Below are 26,128 nucleotides of genomic sequence, written 5' to 3'. Positions count from 1 at the left end.
CAGAGGTCACTGCTGCCTGAATCCTGCCCTTGAGAAAGGAGGTGAGTCATGGCCTGTAGGATCTAGGCCCAGAGAGGGAAGGATGCTTGCCTGAGGCCGGCACAGCCATGTGCCACAGGGAACTGAGTCTCACCCTGAGCTATGCCTCTCCAGGCTAAGCTCTGTCACCTGGCAGGCTGTGAGGGGACTCAGAAGACCCCAAAGACAAGGGTGGGCGCCAGCCCCCTCTGCAGTCTCTGCAAACCCGGACTGGGTGAGAGCCAAGGGGAATCCCAGGGTTGCAGGGACACAGGATGCCATCCCCTCAAGAGACACTCTGCTGCCCCCTTGTGGCCACAACGGAGTCGGCGTCCTCTTGTTTCCTAGGAGATCTCCCAGGGCTGGAGGGTCTGACCACCCAGGGAAGGCGCGGGGGAGGCCACGACCTGACTCCCCCACCCCTCCAGCCCCACCACCTCCAGCCCCCACGCTGACACAACCCAGGGACATTGCAAAGTAGTGTCCGCACCCGGCTGGGTCACATGACCGCTGCGTGACCTTGGTACATTATGTCACCTTCACACACACTGTGGCAGGGACTCGGTGAATGTTGATGTAGAGAAGGACTCAAGGGCTCTTAAAAGAGTTACTAAGCAGCTAAGCATGTGACAAGGGCCAATGACATCATCTCCTCTGTGGAGCAGTGCGTTTCAAGGTTCGCTGCAGCAGCCCGCGCCGTGATGTGGAGTCATTTGTCTCAGAACCTGCTTCAGGGTTGTGTAGCTCGAGGGATTAAAAGCACAGGATCTGTGGGAACCACACACTCGGCTCAGGCAGATTTATTCACTGGACTACAAAGACCCTCCGGGAACAATCCAGGAGGTCTCTCTGGAGGAGGAGGGAAAGACTACTGAGATTCTTCGGCGCAGCCCAGCTGGGTTTTCAGGTCCTGGAGCTGCTGGCTGTTGATGTTGTTGCCTCCACACACGATGACCACGACAGGGGCCCCCGCAAGGCTCAGGCGGCCCTCGTCCTGCAGCCTCCTCAGGATGCCCGAGTACACGGCAGCCAGGGAGGCACCGCAGGCAGGCTCCACCAGCATGCGCTCGTCATCTGTGGGGAGGGCGGAGCACTGCCGGTCAGTGCCCAGCAGGAGGCGTCCATCCTTCCATCCATCCCCTCTGCAATCGCAGCTCTGACTTTCCACAGATCTGCTCCCTGCACCATCACTTGTCTGTCTCTCTGTCCATCTATCAGTGTAGCCTTTGTCTGTAAGGCCAGTTATCATCTGGAAGCCATTCATCCATCTCCTACCCATCATTTGATTGTCCATCCATCAGCCTGCTCCTCCACACGTCCATCTACCCACCAATAAATACACCCACCCAACAGTCCACCTATTTGTTTATCCATCTCTCCATCTACCCATATACCTGTCCATTTGTCCACTCATCCATCTACTATCCATCTATCCATCCATCCATTCATCCAACCAACCATCCATCAATCTATCCATCCATCCATCCACCCATCTACCTGTCCATTTGTCCACTCATCCATCTACTATCATCCATCCATCCATCCATCCATCAATCTATCCATCTATCCATCCACCCATCTACCTGTCCATTTGTCTACCCATCCATCTATCCATCCATCCATCCATCCATCCATCCAACCATCCATCCATCCAACCATCCATCCATCCATCCAACCACCCATCTGTCCATCCATCCATCCACCTACCCCTCCACCTATCCAGCCCTACTCACCTAACCCATTCATCCTTCTCTCCCTCCACTGCCCATCCATCCATTACTCATCTTCCCACTCACTCATACATTCATCCAATCATTCAACAAACACCTCGCTCTCTGCCTGGCTCTATGCTAGGAAGACCCTAGGGACATAACAGTGACTAAGACACAAAGCCCCACCCCCACCTTGTCACACAACAGTAGATTAAAAACCAGGCAGCTGTGAGCAAAGAGGTTAGTGTGCTGGAAGTCTCTGGTTAGTGATGTGCTGTGGGGAGATCAGGGTGGCTTCCTGGAGGAGGCACCATACTGGATAACTAGTCTTCACCACAGACAAGCAATAAAGGATGAGGCCAGGATGGACATCCAGGGGCAGGAATGTGGGAAAGGCATGTGCAAGTGTCCTGAAGCTGCTGAGACTTTCCCCTCCTCCCATCCCCTACTGGAGATGCCCCCTGACCTCACCACACCCCCATGATGTCACCCAGCCAGCCACAGACACCGAGGGCACGATTGGCATGGACAGATTGCCTGGGCCTCACTTACCCAGAAACCTCTGCACAGCTCTGACAGCCTCCCGGTCCTCTACCACCTCAGAGAGGATCTCACACTGCTTTGCACACTCCAAGGCCCGTACAGCTACCGTCTTGGCTCCCAGGCTCTTGGCTACACTGCAGGGTGGGAGGTGGGAGGGGAGGAGGAGACACATCAGTGCCCCACCCTGCTGGCCCTGGTCACCCACGCCCTGGGATGGACAGGTCGTCATCGGGAGACCCAGACACGCTCGGATGTGAAGCCCATGAGGGAATCATGAGTGTGCTGGGTCTACCAATAGCCTGTGCTAACCTCAGAAAGCCACCCCAGAAAGGGAGGTTGGAAGTCTAGTCACCTCACTCACCAATAACTACTGATGATGACCTTTAATCCCCGTCAGAGGGGATGGGCCCAGAGTTTGGATTTCTGTTCTAACCCTCACAGCCCTCCCACGCACGCTTTGAGTGAGAGAAAAGGAGGCCCAGAGAGGGTAAGCAGCTATATCAGGACCACACAGCTGGTCCACACCAGAGGGAGATTCCAGCCTGGTTGATCTTGGTGCTGAGGTCGATGCCCTGCTATCCATGGTGGCTAGAGTTTGTGTTTTGAACCCAAGGATACCTTTGGAGACCTGACTGCCAAGGAGCCCTGACCACTGAGGCTGGAACCAGAGTGTCTCCTTTCTGACTTTGGCTCTGCAGCTTTGCTGCCTTGAGAAACGCTCTTGACCTCTCTGGACCCAGGTTTATTCATATGAATAATGCAAGTTGTGAGGTTGTCGTGTGTATCGAACAAGTCGAAACCTGTAAGGAGCTTAAGGTCAGAACCAGATGCTCAGCTCGCTCTAGAGAGTGTGGTTTGTGGTAACTGTTGTTACTATGATGACTAAGGGCACAGGTGAATGGGGCAGAGGTGAAGAGGAAGGAAATGAGCCGGGTGTGGTGGCCACAGCCCTGTCATCCCTGTACTCAGGAGTCTGAGACAGGAGGAGGCAAGTTCAAGGCCAGCCTGGGCTACATAGAAAATCCAAGGCCAACCTGGACAACTTAGCAGGACCCTGTCTCAAAATAAAAAGTTAAAAAAAAAAAAATGGCTGGGGTGCTGGAGAAATGGCTCAGAGGTTAAGAGCACTGGCTGTTCTTCCGAAGGTCCTGAGTTCAATTCCCAGCAACCATATAGTGGCTCACAACCTTCTATCGCAAGGTCTGCTGCCCTCTTCTGGCAGGTAGGTGTACATGCAGATAGAGCACTCACATACATAAAATAAATAAATAAATCTTATTTTAAAATGAGTGCTGGAGAGATGGCTCTGCAGTTAAGAACACCGCTTCTCTTCCAGAGAACCCAGGTTCAGTTCCCAGCACCCATGTCAGGAGGCTCCTGATAGCCTGTGGCTCCGGCTGGCCTTTGTGGGCTCCTGCTCTGATGGATAGAGCGTCGTTGGGGTGGCGGAGAGATCAAACGTACTTAAAAACAAGATAAATACCTTAAAGTTAATAAAACCAGTAGGATGTAACTGATGGGCATGCCCATTCGTAACACGGCATGAACCTGAGAAGTTGAGCTTACAAGACAGGGCAGATGCCAGCCCCTCAAGAAAATCTAATCCAGGCTGGGGTGCGGCTCCGTGGGCAGAGTGCCCGTGCGGCACGCGTGAAGCCCTGGGTTCCATCCCAAAGCTGCACAAACTGGGTGTGATGGCACACGCTCATCCCATGGTGAGTTTGGGGCCAGCCTGGGCTACGGGCTGCCCCGTCTCCGAGGAAAGGGGGAAAGGGGGTGTCTAATTCATTCACTCACTTCTGACACGTTTGGGAAACTCTGGCCCACGGAGAAGAGGTTTTAAAGATGGACAGATGTGGGGTTCAGACCTACTCCTGCACACAGATGTTGGGGCAACATCTGCCTCTGGAGCGCAGGCTGAGGGCGACACTGTCTGGCGCTCTGTGCTCCTTGTCTGTCATTCCGTTTTCCCGATGGCACTGATATCACTTTGGTAATGATTCCAACCAATGAGGAGTTTGCATGGCTCCCATCCTACTCTTGTGTGTGTGTGTGTGTGTGTGTGTGTGTGTGTGTGTGTGTGCAAGCGCCCCATCCGTGTGGGTACATGTGGAGCTCAGAGGTTGACATCAGGCGTTTTCCTTAGTCATCATGCATATACATGTTTGTGAGACATGGTCTCTTGGCACAAGCCCAGACTGGGCCTTCACTCTGAAGCCCTCTGCCTCAGTCTCTTAAATGCCAGGATAACGGGGGTACACCGACAAACCCAGCTTTTTCATACCCTCTAACTTGGATCCTCGTCACAATGGTTGGCATTTCAGGACAAGCAGACCTTTGGGGTGCCCACACCCCCACTAGCTTGGACCAAGAGTCCATGAGATAAAGACACCCCACCCTTACCCCCACAGATGCCCACCCGGGCCCACCTGGTGATGTCTGGCAGGGTGACCAGCCTGCCTGCCTGCAAGGCCGCGTTGAAACTGTGTGTCCCGCGGGTTTCCATGGCAACAATGGGTACGTGCTGCCAGCCTACCTCCAGCAGGCCAGCAACCACGCCAGCTAGGAGCCCTCCGCCCCCCACGGCCAGCACCACGGCACCCGGTGGGGTCCCCAGTGACTCCTTCAGCTCTCGAACTAGGCTGGCGTGGCCTTCCCTGGGGGATGGGAGAACACATGATGACACCTCCAGGACAGGTGATCCCCCTCTCCTCAGCCACCGAAAGAAATACCCTTCTCAGGGAGGGCTCACAGGGGCCAGCCTGTAACGTAGAACCTGCCTCTGCCCCTGACCAGCTGTGTGTCTTGACCTCTCCATGTCCCAGTGGGCTTCTCAGGAGCCAAGTAGACAGTGAGGGGACACCACCAGCCTGCGCCCCTCTCCAAGCACATTCAATAAAGGATACTTCATGTTACAATTCCCATTTTACAGATAGAGAAACTGAGGCATGGGCAGTGAGGTGCTTTGCACGAAAGACAGTACCCAAGAAGCAAAGTCTGAACCCATGTCTGCCTGGCTTTGAAAACTCTTCTTTCTGAGCCTTGGTTTCTTCTTTCATCCAATGAGGATCTACCTGCTCTGGCTCCCTGGGAAAACAGCCACAAGGCTTACCATATCAGGGGATGGTCAAACGGGGAGACGTTCACCCAGCCGTCCCTTGTGGCCAGTTCTTGAGCCTTCATGTTGGCTTCATCCCACACCTAAAGAGAAGTAGAGGACCCCCTCCAAAAAAAAGCTGGGGTGCAGACTCCACAGAGACTGTGGCAGAGGCTAGGGTTTTCTATGGGGCTGGAGGAAGTCTCTCCTGAGGGAAAGGACAGCAACCTCTGCGTGAGCCAAAGGACTCCATGAGCCTCCCTCAGACTCAAAGGGACTGGGATGCTGTGTGACAACAGGGCCTAACAGCTCAGGGTGTGCAGAGTCAATGTACTCAGGGGCTGTTACTTGAAGCCCATTTTGTGAAGTCCCCACACCAACCCTACAGATCATCTGAGTCCCTGAAGCCCAGCTGTGAAAGCCTGCCACCCCATGCTGGCCCCCGGGCCTGGTCCCTGACACCTGTGCCCACCATAGGTCAGCCAGAGCTCACCTTCTGAACATGCCCTGATCATGGAGCTTGGCTGGGTGGTGGCAAAATGGACTGTGAAAGCAAGGAGCGTGTGCCTGGGACAGACTCCACCAATAACTGAGAGCTGTGGGTGACTGCAGTTGTGGCTGCTCTGTCCCGTTCACTGGCACAACCCTGCTGAGCTCTGAGGAGTAAACCCTAGGTTGCACAGAGATACCCCACCCTGTTGTGGGATAGATGGGAGAGTGAGTGGATGAGAGTGTGATTGGTTGACAAAGGGAAGGATGTAGAGAAGCAGAATTGGGCATGGCATGATGGTGCATGCCTTTTGTCCCAGCCCTGAGGAAACAGGATCCTTGAGTTCGAGGCCAGCCTAGGCTACAGAGTTCCAGAACAGCTAGGGCTGCACTGAGAAACCTTGTCTCAAAAACCAAAGCAAAAAGAAGCACTGGGGAAGCAGAAAAGGCTGGGGTTGGGGAGCCGCACAGGGCGGTGTCTAGAAGCAGCTTTGGGCGCTTCTGCTTGGGTGCTTCAGTGTGGGATCTTCTGACGTCCCCATTACTTTCTCATTGGGGATTCAGAACAAGAAACAAAGGGCCCAGCCACCACCTGAAGGCTTATCAAACCGCCAGGCTTTCAGGTCCCAGTACCAAGTGAAGATGGGGGACACTCTCCAGCCCTCGGACAGGAGTCTTCTCAGGGTAGGGCATCAGATCCAGAGGTCCCACCCTCAAAGGGCAACACCCTTGTCCCGCCCATTCTCTCTTCTCTCTACCCCCCTGAGAGAAGACTGCAGACTAAGACACTGTTTCTGGCCAGTGTGCATCCAAAATAAACGGAGGCAATGCTCTGGAGTGGGGTGTGAGGAGTGTAAGGATCGTGTCCCACCCTCCCCAGCACTGCCCCCTTGCTCTCCCCAGCACCACCCCCTTACCTTCCCAAACAGCTGGACCTCAGCCCCCAAAGCCTCCAGCCGCCTCACCACCTGCAAGGAGGAAGTGTTTTCCGGGAGCACGATGGTGGCAGGGATACCCAGCTTCTGAGCCGAGTACGCGGCCGCAATGCCTGCATTGCCCCCTGGGAACAGAGGAGGAAGGGGTGCCTCAGATTTCACACGGCCCACCCACACTCTCTCCCCATCACCTCCCTGTAAGTCACCTGTGTGTCTGCACCAGGGAAACAGTTGGTCTACATCAAGCCAGTCAGAGAACTCAACCTCCTGACCCGTGACTACTATGCTGCCCAGGCTACTGTGAGGCCTGGATGAGAAGAAAGGAAAAGAAAAAGCAAGAGAAAGATCCTTGCGTGACAGAAGCCGTGCCTGGGAGCCATCTCTCCTGAGAATGTTCAGAACTCGGAGCCTGCAACCTAAACCTCTGTGAGGTAGGTCTCTGTCGAGTTTTTGACCACCACAAGTCTCGGATTATAAGGAAGGGATTTACAAACAGACGATGTGGCTGTCTGAGACTCTGCCGGGATGAGGTTTAAGAAGAGTTTCATTTGGCCTGGTGGTGCGGACCTGTAATTCCGGCACTCAGGAGGTAGAAACAGGAGGATGGGAGTCCTGTCGGCCTGTAACAAAGGAAGGGAGGGAAGAAGGGAGGGAGGAAAGGAAGGAAGGAAGGAAGGAAGGAAGGAAGGAAGGAAGGAAGGAAGGAAGGAAGGAAGGAAGGAAACAAGGAAACCAAGTCCTGGCCAGTGACTGCTGCTCCAGCTGGCTCCCCTGCCCCCCCACCCCCAGTCCGGAGGACTCCCAGTAAAACAGAGAGGGGTGGGGTCACCTGAGGAACACACCAGGCGTTTGCATCCCCTCTTGGCCATCTGGAGAGAGAAAGGTGGAGTCTTTGTGGGATGTGGCTGGGTGCCCCATCCAACACCCCTCCACCTCCATATAGCCCACACTTCCTCCCCAGCCCTCTGCCCACCCCCCTTCACCTGCTGGCAGTAATGCCCGATGCCCCGGATCTTAAAGGAGCCAGCTGGCTGCACATTCTCGTATTTGAGGAAGATGGGCATGCCTGCCACCCGTGACAGCGCCCAGCTCTCCAGCAGGGGCGTGACCCTGTGGAAAGGCTCCACCGTGTCACATTCCTCTGAGGCTCGCTCCATTCCAGCAGCACGCTGATGACCTGCAAAGAGCATGTGCTCTTCAGACCCTTTAGCCATGACATGAGAACCAAGCCTTCCAACCTCCAAGTTCCCGGCAAGTATCTGCCCCTCTCTGGACCCTGGTTTCCTCATCTGAACAAGGCAGGATGCCCTTTCAGTCAGTGTCTGTGGCGGTCCATAGTGCTGGGGACACAGAGTGTGACCAAAGAGTAATAAAAATGCATTTCACTCATTCACAATTTTTTTTTCTATAAAAATGCTGGTTAAGCAGGTGCCAAGGAGGCCAGGCCCTTCCTTAACCCCTTAACTTTGCCGTTGGCAGTATTATGCCCTCCTCACAGTTATCCATTCTGAAAGAGCCACAGCCCACGCCTCTAAAAGCAAAGATGCTTTTGTTGTAGTTGTTGTTGTGAGATAGGCTCTCCACGTGTAGCCCAGGTTAGCCCAGAACCCACAATCGTCCTGTCTCAACCTCCTTAGTGTTGGGTTTATAATGCTAGGATACCACACTGGCTGGTAAGCTTTTGTTTTGTTTTCTGCGTATATATGTAGCTTTACCTCGGTCTACATTTGTCCTAACTCAGTGAGATGAGGACTGTATGTCGGCCACATAACGTTTGGAGCCAGCCAGGGCTACACAAGATCTGTCTCAAAACAAGGACAGGGGACGGTGTATATGGCTGGGAACATGGCTCAGCAGTTAAGGGCACTTGCCGCTCTTGCAAAAGACCCAAGTTCAGTTCACCCAGCAGCACCCACATGATGGCTCACGACCAGCTTTATCTCCAGTTCTAGGGGGATCTGGCACCCTCTGCTGGCCTGCTCTGGTACTGCATGCACATGGTACACAAACTCACATATACATCAACAAAAAAAAAAAAAAGGGAACTTTAAAAACTTGTAAAAGAGGGTCTGGCAGGATGTCTCAGCAGATGTTACTTGTCTCACAAGCCTGATGACCCGGGTTTGATCCCTAGAAACCACTTAAAGGTGAAAGGAGAGAGCAATTTTAAAAGAGGGTGAAGGCAGGCATGGCAATACACACACCACCCCTCACGCATGAGGAAGAGGCGGGCAGATCTATGAATTCAAGGCCAGCCTAGGCTACAACCCGGGGCCACACGGACTTTGTCTACAAGTAAACAAACAAACAAATAAATAAGAAACGAGGGAAGAAATGTTGGAAGAAGGGACAAGCTGAGTGGTGGTTCACTCACACCTGTGATCCCAGAACTCAAACTCAGGAGACCAAGGCAGGAGGATGGAGAGTTCAAGGGCAGCCTGGGCTACAAAGAAGTGAGTTCAAGGCTGGCCCCGGCTACACATTGAGAAGCCTTTGTTTCAAACCACCAAACCAAAGGGACAAAACCAAAAATGAAAATCGTTACCCCCTTCTTGTCTCTACAGCAGAAAAGAGTGGTCAGGCCCTTTGCAGTTCCGAGATGGGCCACCAGGGGGCGAGCTACACCCCACCCCTCCTGCCCAGGAGCCTGGACCTCTTACCCACCTTACCGTGCTTGTCTGGAGAGCACAGTCAAGGTCCAGGCTGAGATGGCACAGACGACAGACATCTACCTCGGAGCCAACTTGTAGTTTGATGAGATGACCTATAAGTCAAGGAAATAGTAGGAAACTGAATATTAAAAGTGGAAGAAGGGTTCGTCTTTTAGGCATGGAGTCAGGAAAGGCGTCTCGGACCAGAAAGGTAAGAGTGAAGTGAACATGAGCCACACCACACGCTGGACGCAGCTCTGATGCGCTCGGGGTCCTGGAGAGGATAAAGTCCAGCGGGGGAGTGAAGGCGCACACTGTACCCTGCGTGGCTTGATAAGGGCTAACTCTTGTGTAGGGCACTGTGCCCAGCTCCTTCCTCCTTATCTCAGAAGGCGCTTAGAAGCCCTGACAGAGGCCTGGATTTAACTCCGTTTTAAAACAAGTGACCCAGGGAGGCTGGTGTCCAAGGCCGCAGGTCAGGAAATGCGGCTCAAAGTTCAAAGGCAGGCGTGTGCTTCCACACTGTATGGGGTCTTAACTAGTGGGCTGTTGCTATCATCATCCTCCTCTTTATCCTCCTCCTCCTCATCATCATCATTATTAATTTAAAATGAGGCTGTCTGGTACTTCACTGACAATTATCCTTAAGAGCTGAAACCCACCAGGTGGTGGTAGTACACAGCTCTAATGCCAGCAGAGGCAGGTGGATCTCTGTGTGTTTGAGGCCAGCCTGGTCTACAAAGTGAGTCCAGGACAGCCAGGGCTACACAGAGAAGCCCTATCTCAAAAAGCAAAAAGACCCTTCTTGATGACAGCAACCTCATGACCATCAGCGTGGGGCCCACAGCTGAGCCACGGCCCAGGGACCTCTCATCAGTGTGGCAGCTGCTGGGGCAGAGGCCCTGTGACGTCTGCACTAAAACTCACTCGTCAGGACCGCTCACATAGCCAAGCCTCACTCCAACCCTAACAGTCCTGGGGTCCTTTCCCCGAGTGCCATTGGGTGCTCTCCAGCAGCCCAATCAGGAGAAAGGCTAGAAGGGCAAGCTGACAACTGCCCCTCCAGCCAGCACAACCCGGTATCTACCCTCAGAGTCCCCAAGGCCTGCCTCCTGTGGAGTGACAAGCCGTGACAGATGCTCACTAGGGTAGTTGCCACCCTCACACCCACTCACTGCCCTGCACACTGCCCCACATTCCCCGGCCACTCCCACAACGCCTCCCTTACCTTCCAGAAGGACAGCACAGCCCACAGCCCAGCCAGGACTGACCTGGACTCACAGGCTAGCGGATCCGGCCACCAGGGCCTGGCCCCTCCTCCTTGTTAAAGGGATAGCTCCTGATTCTGGGGTCCTGCTAAGGACACACAACAAAAGACGACCAAGATGAGCTCACCGGGATATCCAACACTCCCCGCCTTCCTCATGCTGCTCATGGCTCGTGAACACCCTGAGTCCATCTGCTAGGTGGGGAAATGGAGGCTCAGAGGGAATGCACACATCCTCGGGAGCTAGCCAACAAGAGGTAGAGTCAACCCCTCACTTTGGACACCTTCATAACAGCCACCCCAGATCCAGCTTTGGATCCTGGGCTTTTCCTGGGTCAGGCCACTTTCCCTTGACCACACTGGGGTCAGTTTAGGTTTGAGACAAGAAGACAAAGATGCAGGCCAGGCATGGTGGCACATGTCTTGTTTTTTGGTTTTAGGTTTTTTGCTTTTCAAGACAGGGTTTCCCTGTGTAGCCTTTGGCTGTCCTAGACTCACTTTGTAGACCAGGCTGGCCTCAAAATCACAGAGATCCTCCTGCCTCTTCCTCCCTGAGTGCTGGGATTGCAGGTGTGCACCACTGCACCCAGCTGGCACACGTCTTTAATGCCAACACTTGGAGGCATGCAGATCTCTGTGAGTTCAAGACCAGCCTAGTCTATATAACAAATTCCAGGACATAGAGACCCTATCTCGAAAGAAATAAATGAAAGAAAGAAAAGAGAGAGGGAGAGAGAGGAAAAGAGGGGGAAAGAGAGATAGAGAGAGGAAAGAAGATGAGGATGAGTTGACAGCTGTCCCCCTGTCTGGATAGGAAGAGCAACTCTCACACCACACCGCCATCTCTGCTATTCCACAGCCAGCAGAGGAAGCCTGGCCGTTACTTACTGTTCAAAGCAATGGCTGTTCACTCCTTCATGTACTCAGTAAATAAATATTTACCAGACACCTACCACCTGCGAAGTCCCGAGACCTTTAACCTCAAACAAGATAACGTGTCCCTTGCCTTCTCCCAGCCCTCAGAATGCCCTTGTTATAGGAGGCAGGAGCAGGTAGGATGTTGGGAGCCCAAGGGGGGGGCGGGGGGGAGTGTGTTGAAAGCCATGCCGAGTTCTAGGGGGCAAATGAAGTACTTAGAGGATCTGCAAGGATGGCCCAGTGGAGATGGCTCTGGGTGCATGCTTCCCACACAAATGTGAGGACCTAAGTTCGGCCCTCCAGCACCTGTGCAAAAGGTCCAGCTGAGGTAAAGTGCCTATGATCCCAGCACTATGAGAGTGGAACAGGAAGATGTCCAAGCTTTCCACCCAGTTAGACTACTCAGATCTGTGTGCTCCTGGCTCAGTGAGGGACACTGCCTCCAAGACAAAGTGGAGGACTGTTTAAAGTGAGAGGCAAGATTCAGGAAGGCCACAGGCATTCCTCGTCTTCCTTAGGGAAGTGTGACCTCTCCCCTCCCGGGATTGATGATTAACCCCTGGCTCCCCTAGGATCACGTGGAGCTGCCTCACCGTCATCTGCCCAACTCACCTCTGCCCTCACATTAACCCTTCCCCCATCGCTGGCAAGTGCCTAAATATCTCAGGAGGCACTGGGGACAACAGGACAGAAGGTGGAAGGTCTCCACAGCGGCGGTAGGGTGTCTTCTGGAGAAGGCTTCCTGGTGGAGGGGAACCTCGGCTGTAGATAAGAACCTGGCTGACTACAAGCCTGCAGTATACCAACAGCACACTCCTGAGACTCTCGCCCCACCCAGCACTGGGACAGAAGCCAGCGCTTTGTGCACATTGAACAAGCTCTCTGCTATAAGCCCCACCATGGAATGACATCCCTTTAGTTTTTCTTGGAGCTCATGTAGTCCAGGCTAGCCCAGACTAGCCTTAGACTTGCTATGCAAATGAAGAAAACACTCAACACCTCATCTTCTCACCTCCACCAGCCAAGTGCTGGGATTACAGCCACACGCGCGCACGCGCACACACACACGGGGGGGGGGGGGGGGGGAGGCTAAGTGGCTAAGAGCATGTGTTGCCCTTGAAGAAGACTCAAGTTCAGTCCCCAGGAGCCACATGAGGTGGTTCACAACTGCCCGTATACACCATACACATGAACCCTGGAGGCAGACTAAGGCAGATCTCTGTAAGTTCAAGGCCAGCATGCTCTACAGAGTTCCAGGACAGCCGGGGCTACGCAGGGAAACCCTGTCAGGAAAACCCAAAATAATAATAATAATAATTTATTTTTGTTGTTGTTGGTTCTTGAGACAGGGTTTCTCTTGGTAGTTCTGGCTGAACTCACAGAGATCCTTCTGCCTCTGTCTCCCGAGTGCTGGAATTAAAAGTGTGCACCACTATGTGGAACTAAATCCTTAAAAAATATTTAAGTAATAGGAAAAGACAAGTGCTGTTACACCTGTAATCTCAGCACTCTGGAGAAAGAGGCAGAATTAAATGTCAGGCATGGCTACAAAGCAAGACTATCTCAAAGGAAAAAAAAGACGTGGCATGGAAGGAGGAAGAGGTGTTTGTGGGGGGCTGTTAAGATGGTTTGACAGGTCAGAGAATACTTGCCACCAAGCTGACGACCTGAATTCAGTTCCCAGGACTAACACTGGGCAGTATTGATGCCAAAAACTTGACCCCTCTTGGGGATGGAGAGATGGCTCAGGGGTTAAGAACACTGGCCACTGGCTGCTCTTCCAGAGAACCCAGGTTCAATCCCCAGCACCCACATGGCAGCTCACAACTGCCTGTAACTCCAGCTTCAGAGGCTCTGACACCCTCACACAGACATGTGTGCAGGTAAGACACCAATGCACATTAAATAAATAGATAAACCTCTGACCTCCTCCACACACACATGCATGTGCTCCACTTTTGCATGCATGTGCTCGCACGTACACAGAATAAATGAACAAAAACAATTTTTGAATCTTTTTGTGATGACAGAAATGAAACTAAGCAGGCTAGGTAGGCACAGGGCTCCCATGGGGAGGCAGTGCATCCAGGATGCAGAATGCAGATCTTGAAGCCTGGAGCCAGGCTCTGCTGCGGGCAGGGGCTACCCCACTTCCAGGCTGAGTGACCCTGGGTGAGTCAGCCTCTGTGCCTTTGCTGCAGAGAGGGGTACAGGCTCCTCTCTGTGTGGGACATGCTGGGGCTGCAGCTGGAGCTCTGCTGTCAGTCCTGGGGTTGTAAGAGAAGCCACCACAGGGAGCTCTGCTGTCAGTCCTGGGGTTGTAAGAGAAGCCACCACAGAGGTCACAGGGAAGCCTGTGATGTCATTTCATCACAGAATGTACAAGCACCTGGACAAACAAGACAAAGCAAAACCAAAGACAACATAAAACCCCAAACATTCCAATGATCGGAAGCAAGTTCGGAGAAACCAAGTCATTCACTCAAGGTCACACAGCAGGGCAGAGCCGGACGCTGAGACAGGAGGGGCTGGGCTCCCCAGCTGCTGGCTTCAATGACAGGGAGGATGGAGTGGATAGGCTAAGGGGGGGAGGGGCACACAGAGGGGAGGCTGGGGGCCAGGCAACTGCTGTGTTTGTCAGCCAGCTCCTGTCCCTGACACCTCAGGCCACCAAACAGCCACCATGGCCAGTCCTCCGGGTTGCTCATTAATCCTCATTTCACCACCTCAGCCCCAGCTGTGTGTGCACAGTGTTCCCAGGACACTCTGCTGAGGGAGGTGGAGCCCTGACTCCAGCCACCCTCTGTCACAAGTCTCACCTCATGCCCTTCCACCCAGAGGTGGGAACAGGGACCTGGCAGGTGGATCCACCAGTGGAGCCGAGTGAGCAGCAATAAAAGAGGAAGGGAGGGATCCAGGACTTCTGACACAACGCAGTGTGGCTCCTTGGCCAAGTTCAAAAACTGCCCATCCCTGACCAAGCAGTTTGATCACTGCAGGCCCGAGAAGCCTACATTAGAGCATTGTCTCCATCAGCCAAGCCAAGCCACCATCCTGTGGTCCCCCTGTCCTCCACTCTGATTGCCACCCAGCCTCCAGCAGCCCCTAACCCCCAGCAGCCCTTGGCAGAGCTTTGGATGTATTTCAAACCCTGGCAGAGATACTGCCCCCCCCCAACACAACTCATCCCTAGAACAAAAGAAGGAGTCAGGGGCAAAAAGCTTATGTGACTAGTTGGGTCACCCAGCACAGAGACCAGGGGCCAAGCTTTGTGGGACATTAAATCCAGGTGCACCTCCCAAGAGACTTAAAAGTTCAAAGCCAGGCACTAAGTGTAGTGATGCATGCCTGTAATCCCAGCACTTGGGAGGTGGAGGCAGGATAAGCAAAAAAATGAAGGCCATCCTTAGCTACAAAGGAAATTCAAGGCCAGCCTGGGCTACATGAAACCCTGCTTTAAACAAACAAAATTCATAGCTAATCTGGTTATGGTGGTATATACGCCTCTAACCCCAACACTGAAGAGGCTGAAGCAGTAGAATGGAGAGTTCGAGGCTAGCCTGAACTATATGGTGAGACCCTGTCTCATAGAACAAAACCCCCTGGACTTCAGAGAAATGAGCTTGTGTCAGAGGTGAAAACACTGGAGTCCGGGGGGTGGGGGGTGGAGGGTAGGGAAGAGGTCCTACCGTCCACTCCCCTTGAAGGGATGTCTTGGGCTGAAGGCAAAGAAGGTTCCCACATAACTGAACAGTTACCACCCTGGCTGCCTTGGCTCCAGTATGTTGCTGCAATCCCTAGAAGAAAGAAAAAAAAAATTGTCACCTTTGTCAGCTGACAGAAGAATGAAGCTACATGAGACAAAATCATGAAGGCTTTGACTGTCTGCACGTGCTCTCGGGTATGAGGTTTTCTGTCCCAGACCTCCTTACTGGCTAGTGCGCTGTGGCCACATCTCTCTCTGGGCATTTGACCTAGCCAGCTCCCCATGTCCATCATGGGTCACCATGGCTTATGATAACCCTAGGGAGAGGCTCAGCTATTGCCAGGTCCTGACCTTGACTTGGAGGCTGACTTTACATATCAGCAAAGACTGTTTGTCACTGGGAATGACGCACAGTGAGAGTCAGCAGCAGACAGTGCCGCCAGGGAAACCCACGAGGTTCTGGGAGGTCCTCACCCATCTAGTGAGGGCTGCAGTGGGTGACCACAGTGAAAAAAGAGTTCAATGGCTGCCAGGTCCTTAGCCAGTGCCACAGAGGTTGGACACAGAATACAAAACAAGGGAGGACCCATTGTTCAGGCAAACTCTTTTCTCTTTTTTTAACATTAAAAACAAGAAACTGCTTTTAGCCAGGAGGTAGTGGGTGCATGCCTTTAATCCCAGCACAGATCTCTGAGATCTGTGAGTTTGAGACCAGCCTGGTCTACAGAGTGAGTTCCAGGACAACCAGAGCTACACAAGGACATGTTGTCTTAAAAAATAATAATAAACCAACAGAACCAACTAACCAGAGCTCAGAAGGGGTGTGGGAGCTTGTGGAAACTGACACACCAACCAGGGACCGGGCATGGACTGGACCTAGGCCCCCTACACATACGTACCTGATGGGCAGCTTGGTCTTCATGTGGGTTCCCTAGTAAAGGGAGTGAGGGCTGTCTCTAACAAGGACTCTGTTGCATGCTTTTCAATCACTTCCCCCTGGTGGGGCTGCCTGGCCAGACCACTGTGGAAGAGGATGCGCTCAGTCCTGATTCTATTTGATATGCTGGGATGGGTAGGGGGCACTCCTCTTTTCTGAAGGGGAGGGGAAGGGGTATAAGAGGAAGAGGGAGAGAGGGTGGGGCCAGGAGGAGAGGTGGGATGGGGCTACTATTAGGATGTAAAATTAATAAATTAATTAATGTTTTAAAATTAAAAAACAATAATAATGATAATAATAACAACTTTCAATTTGTGTGTTTGTTTGAGGGTTTCGTGTTTGCCATGGCACAGACGTAGAGGTCAAATGATAATATGTGGGAGTCAGGTCTCTCTTTTACTGTGTGGGGCCCAGACATGGAACTCGGGTCACCAGGCTCAGCAGCAAGTGTTTTTACCCTTTGAGCCAAATTACCAGACTTTTTTTTTTTTTTTGACATTTTTTGGGTGGGGTTTTATGCATCCAAGGCTAGCTTAAACCCACTAGGTAGCATAAGGTAACCTCAAACCCCTGATCCTCCTGTGTTTGTCTCCTGAGCACTGGGTTTAAGGACGCAGGCGACTACACCTTTTCTTTTTTTTCCCTTTAGAGACAAAGTCTCTTTCTGTAGCTCAGCCTCCTCAAACTTGTAGCAATTCTCCTGCCTCAGCCTCCCATGTGCTAGGATGACAGGTGTGAGCAAACATGGTTGACACCATGGGGGGAGGTATGTTTCAGTAGCTGTAGGGTAAAACATGTTTTGTAAACTGGCCCTGGTGATGCACGCCTTTGATCCCAGCACTTGGGAGGCAGAGGCAGATGGATCTCTGAGTGTGGGAAGGAGGCATGTGTGAAAGGGTTGGGAAAGACGGTAAATGTGAGGCTGGAATACAGCTCAGCTGGTAGAATGCTCACCCAGCATCCTCGAGCGCCTGATCCTCAGTACCGTGAAAGTGGGCATGGTTGGCACACGCCTGTAATCCCAGCACTCTGAAGGTGGAGGCTGAAGGATCAGGAGTTAAAAGGCATTCTCGGCTACTAAGTGAGTTGGAGGCCAGCCTGGGCTACACAGACCTGATCAAATTTAATCTAAGAAATGAAATCTAGACCCTTCAGGTGTATCCAAACTGCCCGATTCCCTTGCTCTCCCCGGCTTTGCTCTGGCAATGAGGTGCTGGTGCAGAGAGGCACAAGGTGGCTGTGTCCACACATGGGCTTCGTGACGTCCATGTCATCCCGACTTGCCTACCCCATGTCCCTGACCCACACCCCATGGTCGTTCCTGCTGTGGGTCAGACGGAGCAATGACACCACAGAGCAGTAAGGCTGTGTGTGTGTGTTGGGGGGGGTTACCCTTGTGGCCTCTGTACTCAGCCAGGAACAGGCAGGAGGCTCGGAGCAGAGCTGGGAGAGTTTTTCAGTGTAAGACCTCCCAGCTTTCTAGGTCATGGTGGTGATGGTGAGAATGATGGCGGTGTTTAGAGTGATGACGGTGATTGCAGGAAAGGTAGCAGTGATGAAGTCAATGGTGGTGATGGTGGTGGTGATGGTGTGGTGACAGTGATAGTGGTGATGGTGGTGATGGTGATGGCAGTGAGGGTGATGGTGATGATGATGGTAATGGGGAGGGTAGTAGTGATGGTGATGATAGTGATGGTGATGGTGGTAGTGATGGTGATGTAGTGATAGCGCTGATGTCAATGGTGATTGTGGCAATGGTGATGACGAAGGCTGCTAACACACACTGTCTGCCTGCTCAGTTTCACGTCTCTCACCTAACACACACTCAACATCTTCAAAGCCTGGGACAGAGGTGTCCATGTCACATCCTTTTACATATGAGCAGAGGCTATGGGAGGCCAAGGTTCCTTCCCAGAACCACATATCCAGTAACAGTAGAGCCAGGATTTGAACCCAGATCCCCTGGGTCTTACCCATCTGTCCTTTTATATGAAGAGCCCTAGGGGACGGCTGGGGACTGCAGCAAGCAGCTCTGTCAAACACAGGCCTGGCAGTCAACCCCCAAGTTCTGCCTCTCACTGTCTCTGTGCCCCGTGCCTCATTTCCACTCTGTGCAAACCTCTTTTATGGTTTGACACTAATTTGGGGTTTGGTTCCCTGCCCCCTTTCTTCCTATTTTAAGACAAGATTGGACTCCTTTGTCTAGGCTGTCCTCAGACTTTGTTGTCCTCCTGCCCCAGCTTCTACTGTGCCTAATCAAAGGTGTGAGCTGCCGTGGCTGGGCTGTGGCTGTTTCTTGGCCATATGATATGTGTCCAGCTACTCCCCAGCTTTTCTGTTGTGGGATTGACCCCAGGGCCCCTGGCAAGGGCTCTTCAGTGCTGTGCCGCCCCCAGGTCCTACAGGCCCTTAGGAGGTAAGAGTCTTCATTTGCAAGTGAAGAAACAGGAAGGAAAGGTGAAGTGGACAGAGTTGGAGGGCAGGATGCAATAAGGACTGGAGACCAGGCTTCAGCGGTTCCCCTGCTGCTGCCCAGGCCTGGACCAGGAGGCGGGGCTTGCCCGGGCCCTTATTGGCTGCCCAGAGCCTCAGCCAGAAAATAAAGCCCTGGAGCCCAGTGTCCTGCCAACCTTCTGCTCTTCCAGGACACAGACACAATCTACCCCTCTCGCTCACTCTGTCCAGCTCGTTCTGTGCCGGGTACGTGGCCCCAGCCTCAGCCTCACCCCAGGATTGAAAGCCAAGGACAGCCAGAGTCCGGTATTGGGGAAGGGGAAAGGGGCTGGGACACATTCAGTTCAAGTCTCCATGTTCTGATCTGTAAAATGGGACGATGGCATAGAAGCTTCCGGCTCACAATGTCACGGGAGTGGGATGCGACAGGCTATCTTTGCTGAGTGCTCGCATGAGTCAAATGACAAGGTAGGGACTTCTTTTCTGGAGCTTGTGCCCCGCACCACCTTTGCCAAGACCTCTGCGCCTTTTCCTCTCACTGGCCTCATTGTCTATCGAGCCCGGTGGGACTGACCTCTGGGGTGGGAATCAGTACGGAATACCCTCCCCATTTCCCCAAAGGTTCCCAATGCTGCAGCCTGGGACAGGGACCAAGTGGGGCTCCCTAGAGCCACCTGGAAGGGATCTGTGTGGTGGGAACTACCCCCGAGCCAGAGGCTGCATCAACTGGGTCTTTCAGGTGCAGAGAAGACCCAGTGTGTCAGGATGGGCCCAGCCAGGAGCTGAGGGACAAAGCAGACACAGTTGGAGCTACCCTTGCTCTGAGTGCCATTCTTCCCCAACTGTCATTCAAGAGGTCTACTAGAAGGGGGGAGGGATTTGACTTTCTCTCATACACTCACACACACAGGCACATGAACGCACACATGTGCCATACGCGTGGGTGCTCGAAAGAGTCACTGACTGCCTGGGTTTGATCCCACTTGACTCTGGATCCCTCTTGGGGGTTCTCAAAAGGCCACAAAGTGACAGTGGATGAGCCAGTGTTAACCCAAAGGCTTCTTCACTGCCATGGCTTCCTAAGGGACCTCATGGTGCCATTAGCCAAACTCGAACTTTTTTGTCATTGTAGCTTCTGCTTGTATCAAGGCTTCCTCTTAAGGTGGAGAGCATGTGATGAGAGTGGGCCAGGGGTCTATGTGGCCTCTCTGGTCCCCACAGCAGGAAAACAATTCTATAATGAGAGCCGTTCAGAGCTTCATACTAGACTCCCAGGTCTTTTGGAGGTTTTGTTTTGTTTTGTTTTGGAACAGGGCCTTATGTAGCCCAGGCTGGCCTCAAACTCACTACATAGCCAAAGTTGGCCTTGAATGCCTAATCCTTTCTCCTTCACCTCCAAAGTGGCAGGATTACAGGCCTGCACCAAGCCCAAAGGCTAATTTTGTAAAATACGTATGTGTACCGGGCATGGCAGGGCACCCCTGTTATCCCAGCAATCGGGAGGCTGAAATAAGAGGATCAAAAGTTCAAAAGCTAGCCTAGGCTACACAGTAAGAACATACTGGGTTCTTAAAAGCATGTGTGGGGTTGAGAGATGGCTCAGTCTGTGAAGGGCTTCCTGTGAAAGCACGAAGACCTGTGTCCAAACCCCCAGAACGCACATCAAAGATGCCCAGCACAGCAATAAATACCTGCAATCCCAGAATTATGGAGCAAGACAGGAGCATCTCAGGGGTTGTCTGGCCAGCCCATGGAACTGAATCAGTGAGCTCCAGGCTCAGTGAGAGACCCTGCCTCAAAAAAATAAGCTGGGAAGCAACTGAGAAGGACACCTGGTGTTGCGCACGCACACAGGCATGCACACACAGGAAACATATTTAATAGGTAATATATAATAGGGGAAAATGCTGAGCATGCAGGGGTGCTGTGGACCCGAGGGCTACTTTCCACAGAGGCCCCACATGACCCGTTTCTTTTGTGTCTGCTGATACGCTCTGAGCTCATGGCAACAGGTCAGCTAGGATTGGTTCCTGGTGACTTTGCAGGAACAGACCATGGCTGCCCCTGACCTTCCTTTATCCACACCCCCTGAGCCAGCTTGTACAAGCCCCTTCCCCTGGACTTGCCTAAGGCTGCAGCCTAAGTTTCTGAGCTCATGACCTTTCAACTTTGAGGACGAAGTTTTGAGGGCATGCCCAAATGGTAGGCCAGTAGGTGGCCTGGCTGAGATTTTATTCTGTGCCCTTTCCTTATCATCATGAGTATTAAGGGGGGCATAGAGCCCAGGAGGGCAGCCTCTCTTGACCTTCTGTATCTCCTCTCTGCTCCCCCAGCCATGGCCACCCAGGAGACCCTGCACGTGAAGACTCCGGTGCGTGACAGCATGGCACTGTCCAAAGTGGCCGGCACTAGCGTGTACCTAAAGATGGACAACTCTCAACCCTCAGGCTCCTTCAAGATCCGAGGCATTGGCCATCTCTGCAAGACGGTACGGGGCAGGGTGGCATCCTGGCAGCAAGAGCAGTCCCTCCTACCTGACAGTTCTGGAACTAGGTGTGCAGAGGTACACCCAGGATTCCAAACATAGTCAGGAAGCTGGAGGGCTAGGCTACAAAGCAAGAACCTGTCAATAGTAATATTATTATTGTTGTTGTTGTTATTGACAGTATTATTGTTTTAGGAGCTGGAGTTTAGACAGCTCAGTACTTAAAAGCACTGGCTGCTCTTGCAGAGAACCTGAGTTCAGCTCCCAGCACCCGCTGGTGGCTCACAACCACCTGTAACTCCAGTTCCAGGGGATACGGTGCCCTCTTCTGGTTTCCAGGAGCAACTGCACTCACACACACATAATTAAAAATAATAATAAATATTGGGCTAGAGAGATAGCTCCGAAGTTAGGAATATGTGAGGCTCTTTCAGAAGACCCATGCTATGAGCATTCATGTCAGTGGCTCAACTGTAACTCCAGCTGCAGGGCATTTAATGTTCTATTCTGCCCTCTACAGGCAATACTCATACACACATACTTAAAAGAAAATAAATAAATACTTAAAAGAAAATACTTTTAGAATAGGTTACACATATCAGGGCTCTCTCTGGCTAAGAGGTGCCCACCCACGAGGGTCTCTACAGACATCTGCCCCCTTGTGCAGTCTCCTTGGGGAATATATGCCTGAGGATGTTCCAGATGCTAAGGAAGGTGAGTACAGCATAGACAGAAGATACTCCAGGGGGAGGGACAAGCCTAGGCATGGACTTGAGGGGTGATCTGACTCCCTCTTCTTGTCTCTACAGAGGGCAAAACAAGGCTGCAAACACTTTGTCTGCTCTTCAGGTAAGTGCCCAGGGAACTTTCTTTCCCTTCCTATCCTGGTCTGTGTGTCCTGTGGCCAGGCACGTCCCCTCTCTGGCCCTCATCTGTGCAGCAATGCATCCAGTCACATCAGTGCAGATTTGGGGTTCCAGAATGAGGCAGGGGTCACTCAGGAGGTGAGGGGAGTCCAGAGCCTGACATGAAAGGAATGACCAGCCCCACCTGAGGTCCCAGACCCTCCTTCCTGACACACTATCTCCACTGCCATCCTGACAGCGGGCAATGCGGGCATGGCGACTGCCTACGCTGCCAGGAGGCTGGGCATCCCAGCCACTATTGTGGTCCCCTGCACCACACCTGCCCTCACCATCGAGCGGCTCAGGAGTGAAGGAGCCACAGTTGAAGTGGTAGGAGAGGTGAGCACAGACCCGTCTGTAGGTGGCAGGGCTCAGGGGGCTGGCACCTAGATAGAGCCCCTCCTCGCATCATCTCATTCTCTCCCCCGCCCCCGTCCCTGAAGATGCTGGATGATGCCACCAGACTGGCCAAAGCTCTAGAAAAGAATAACCCAGGTTGGGTGTACATCTCCCCCTTCGATGACCCTCTCATCTGGTAAGCTGGGGCCACCCCACTACCTCCCGCCATAACGGGCAGTTTCTCCTAATTCTCCAGGCTGCACACCCAGGGTGTGCGGGAGAGAAAACACAAATGCCCAGATGCACACATCAGCAATAAGGGGGTCTCCAGATGCAGAGATTTGGGGAGATCAGCTCATCTGGGGGTGACTAGGAATAAATGAGCTGGGGAAGCATCAATGACAGCGGCTCTCATGCGCCAGCATCTGCCATGGGCAACCGAATCTCAGCCCCTGGGGAGCCCGGGAGTCTGCAGGAAATGGGTATCCAAGGCATGTGCCCACTGGTGGGTAAGAAGTGGGGACTTTACGCACCAACTCCCACAGCCATCCCCTCTCCTGGTGGGGGAAGACACAATCATATCCTAGGAGGCCACGGCTGGGCGAGGAGGGGGCAGGGGCCGGCTCGGAGGTTTATCAACGCCTGGGGTAGAGGAAAATACAGACCTTAGCTGGCATCCTAGACCAGCCGTTGTGTCTTCAGGAAGCCCTGAGCTGACCTGCCACCTTCTCCTGCCCAGGGAAGGCCACACTACCATCGTGAAGGAGCTGAAGGAGACATTGAGTGACAAGCCTGGGGCCATCCTGCTGTCTGTGGGCGGCGGGGGCCTGCTGTGCGGAGTGGTTCAGGGGCTACGGGAGGTGGGCTGGGAAGACGTGCCCATCATCGCCATGGAGACCTTCGGTGCCCACAGCTTCCATGCTGCTACCAAGGAAGGAAAGCTGGTCACGCTGCCCAAGATCACCAGGTGAGCCTGGGAGATCTCCCTGTTGTGCAAGCCACGAAACTGAGACTTCAGTCATTTGACCAAAGTCACACAGCCATGTGTGGCATGTCTGGGTCTCATGTGGCAATGGTAAATGATGTTAGTCACTCCTTGAGGTCATGTCTCATTTCTTTGCTGGCCTCTTATCTGGCCTCTAACATGGGCCAGACCCTGGCTGATCCTGGACACAGGGTGGGAAAAGAAAACAAACAAAAACACCCTCTTGACTGCAAAGAATTTATAACCAAACCCCTAACCAGCAGCTTAAACAAAATTGAACTTTATTTCTCTCTACTTAAAAGAGAAAAAGAGAAAGCCTATTAGGGGCAACTCCTTGAAGCTGGGGACTGAGTTCCAAGAGCCTGTTACCCCATCACTCTGAGTATGATGACCTAGGGTCCAAAGCAGCTGCTTTTGTGCCAGCCTGAGAAAAGAAAGAATATCTAAACTTTAAAGACAAAGTAGGGCTGCTCCTCAGCTGACAGTGGGATACACCCCAGCAAGCTCGTTCGAATGAATTCAACCTGGTCTGCTGGACGCCTTACCTGAGCTGTTTGGCACACAGTACTAAACTGGCTGTTTCCGGCTGATATGCTGATGGAGAGCTGTGGCTCAGGGCTGCCTCCAAGCACAGCAAGAGTGAATTGTACTGCAAACCCATAGTTTGGAAGAAGGTCCAAATTCAACTTTTAGAGTCTGGTTTGTAACGAGTGTGGATGGCTTCTGCACCACCTAAGGGTTGAACTTTCATAGACCAACCCTCAGCTGGCTGTACTTTTTCTTATCACTTATTGGTCAGAACTTGGTCACATGACCACACCTAGCTGCAAGGGAGGCTGGTTAAAGTCTGTACTGGGCATCCACAAGCCCTTCTGCTCTCACACCCTCTTTTCAGACAGTGTAGGTGTGGTAGCTGGCACAAACACAGCCACTTTGGACGGTAGGCCAACACATTCAAGAGTGGTGGGGCAACAGACTCAAGGAACTCAGTACCCAGCTCTGAGAGATTCCTAGGAAGAGGAGCATTTCTGTCATAAATAGGGAACACTTAATCAGGTAAGAGATTCATCCATATTGCTGGGCATGATGTCACTGTTGGGACTGATGTTGTCCTAATTCCACTATTTTTTTTTCCTGCCAGATAAGATGCAGTAGCTGGCACTCAAGCAGCCATTTTTGACCCTAAGTTAATGTGACCTTGGGATACCTATTGTCTCATCTCTGTTCCTGTTTCCCCTTCTATAAAACTGAGCTTGGGAGGTGTGTAACACCTGATACTTTAGGAAGGACTAGCTCTCCCTATGTCTGTTAGGGTGTGGGAAGTTTATTTGAGAACTTCAAGTAAGCCATGGGACCAAGGAGTCTCTCTAGAAGGCTTCCTGGAAGAGGAGACCTTCATCTGGGGGCTGGCAGGTTGAGGAAGGAGGCAAGTGGTAGTAGGTGGAGGTTACAAGCTGGGGCAAGGCAGCAAGGTCTTCAGGCCTATCTGAGTCAGGCCAGTCGGATGCCCTAGACCCCTGTGCAGGTTCCCAGGGAAGGGCAGGGGTAGCCCGTTCCCACCCCTCCCCTGAAGTCCCTGACTCTCACATGTATCCTTGTCTCCTCTGTTCCCATCCCTTTCCTCACTCCCACCTCCCAGTGTCGCAAAGGCCTTGGGTGTGAACACTGTGGGGGCGCAGACCCTGAAGCTGTTTTACGAACACCCCATCTTCTCTGAGGTCATCTCAGACCAGGAGGCCGTGGCTGCCATTGAGAAGTTTGTGGGTATGTTCCGTGGGATCTTTTCGCCTTTATTTTCTCCCTCCTCTGCCTAGACTGTCTCATGAATGGAAGCTAAAGGAAGTCTGTGGTAAAAAGAAACACTAAAGCTGCTCGTGAAAACGTGAGCCTGGTGACCATGACAGCAGGGAGGACAAACTAGCCTTTAAAGCACCAGTTTTGAGCTTCCCGGTAGCCAGGATCAAAAGGGAAAGGACTGGGAGGATTTGGATTTGTAGGTCTATAATGGAACTCTCTCTGGGTTCAGCCGTGAACAGGGTGGCCAAAATGAACAACTGCCAACTATTAATAACCTCAGCTTGCTGCCACATGCCTGGTGACGCTCTCAGATGCCTGAGAACCCTTGGCACAGGCAGAAAACTGAGGCTGGGTTCAGAACAAACGGTCCTGGCCACAGTGAGAGGTTCGCTCTAAGGCTTATCGATGCTGAGGGCTGATCGGGCTGCTCCCTCGCAGATGACGAGAAGATCCTGGTGGAGCCTGCGTGTGGCGCAGCGCTGGCTGCTGTGTACAGCGGCGTGGTCCGCAGGCTGCAGGCTGACGGACGGCTACAAGCCTCACTGACCTCACTGGTCGTCATTGTGTGTGGTGGCAGCAACATCAGCCTGGCACAGCTGCAGGCACTCAAGGTGCAGCTGGGCATGAATGGGCTGCCCAAGTGACATCTGCTGCTGTCCTGGCCACCCTGAGAGGGGGACACCAGCACCCCTGAGGAGGGTAGGCAGGGGGTACAGCTGACAGTGGTCCCATCTTCCTTTACCTGTTTATAATGTGTACTTTTTCATTGTAAATACATAAATATATATATTTATAAAGCAAAGAACTTTTGAGTTTTGTTTGTTCTTGACATGGGGTCTAAATGCAGCCCAGCAACCTGGAGATCCTCCTGCCTCAGCCTCCTCAGTGCT

General features: G+C 52.7%; 2 protein-coding genes across 15 annotated transcripts; one reads left to right on the top strand and one right to left on the bottom strand.

Annotated features, from left to right (window-relative positions):
• Positions 1-802: 802 nt before the first annotated feature.
• Positions 803-15,574, bottom strand: Sdsl (serine dehydratase like). Of its 11 annotated transcripts, none has more exons than XM_060382515.1 (9): positions 15,456-15,574; positions 9,459-9,558; positions 7,778-7,971; positions 7,624-7,663; positions 6,777-6,919; positions 5,386-5,474; positions 4,703-4,930; positions 2,283-2,407; positions 803-1,092 (listed from the first exon to the last, which is right to left on the bottom strand). In XM_060382515.1, the coding sequence occupies exons 3-9, from the start codon at positions 7,949-7,951 to the stop codon at positions 887-889; spliced, it is 1,005 nt and encodes a 334-aa protein (XP_060238498.1). In that variant the 5' UTR covers positions 7,952-7,971; positions 9,459-9,558; positions 15,456-15,574; the 3' UTR covers positions 803-886. The 11 variants fall into 11 exon arrangements, with proteins under 11 accessions (XP_060238498.1, XP_060238495.1, XP_021488836.2 ...); XM_060382512.1 differs by having other exon boundaries at positions 9,464-9,558; positions 15,456-15,573; XM_021633161.2 differs by lacking the exon at positions 15,456-15,574 and adding an exon at positions 11,601-11,650 and having other exon boundaries at positions 9,464-9,558.
• Positions 15,575-18,816: 3,242 nt separating this feature from the next.
• On the top strand, positions 18,817-26,043 carry Sds (serine dehydratase). Of its 4 annotated transcripts, none has more exons than XM_021633184.2 (8): positions 18,817-18,973; positions 21,061-21,215; positions 22,022-22,061; positions 22,317-22,456; positions 22,561-22,652; positions 23,196-23,423; positions 25,081-25,205; positions 25,677-26,043. In XM_021633184.2, the coding sequence occupies exons 2-8, from the start codon at positions 21,063-21,065 to the stop codon at positions 25,880-25,882; spliced, it is 984 nt and encodes a 327-aa protein (XP_021488859.1). In that variant the 5' UTR covers positions 18,817-18,973; positions 21,061-21,062; the 3' UTR covers positions 25,883-26,043. The 4 variants fall into 4 exon arrangements, with proteins under 4 accessions (XP_021488859.1, XP_060238492.1, XP_021488860.1 ...); XM_060382509.1 differs by lacking the exon at positions 18,817-18,973 and adding an exon at positions 19,011-19,033; XM_021633185.2 differs by lacking the exon at positions 18,817-18,973 and adding an exon at positions 19,043-19,195.
• Positions 26,044-26,128: the final 85 nt, after the last annotated feature.

This window comes from Meriones unguiculatus, chromosome 4, assembly GCF_030254825.1.
Source record: "Meriones unguiculatus strain TT.TT164.6M chromosome 4, Bangor_MerUng_6.1, whole genome shotgun sequence".
Classification (NCBI taxonomy): domain Eukaryota; kingdom Metazoa; phylum Chordata; class Mammalia; order Rodentia; family Muridae; genus Meriones; species Meriones unguiculatus.
The sequence above is the reverse complement of the archived record's forward strand: the minus strand, read 5'-3'. Positions and strand labels throughout refer to the sequence as shown.

Bases quoted from the DNA above. Each gene is read 5' to 3' on its own strand.
- Sds (XM_021633184.2), top strand. From the start codon at position 21,063: ATGGCCACCCAGGAGACCCTGCACGTGAAGACTCCGGTGCGTGACAGC. The intron at 21,216-22,021 runs GTACGGGGCAGG...TTGTCTCTACAG, and splicing joins TTGGCCATCTCTGCAAGACG to AGGGCAAAACAAGGCTGCAA. The intron at 25,206-25,676 runs GTATGTTCCGTG...GCTCCCTCGCAG, and splicing joins TGCCATTGAGAAGTTTGTGG to ATGACGAGAAGATCCTGGTG.
- Sdsl (XM_060382515.1), bottom strand. From the start codon at position 7,951: ATGGAGCGAGCCTCAGAGGAATGTGACACGGTGGAGCCTTTCCACAGG. The intron at 5,475-6,776 runs GTAAGGGGGTGG...ACTTCTCTTTAG, and splicing joins AGGTCCAGCTGTTTGGGAAG to GTGTGGGATGAAGCCAACAT. The intron at 4,931-5,385 runs GTAAGCCTTGTG...CCCATCCCCCAG, and splicing joins TTTGACCATCCCCTGATATG to GGAAGGCCACGCCAGCCTAG.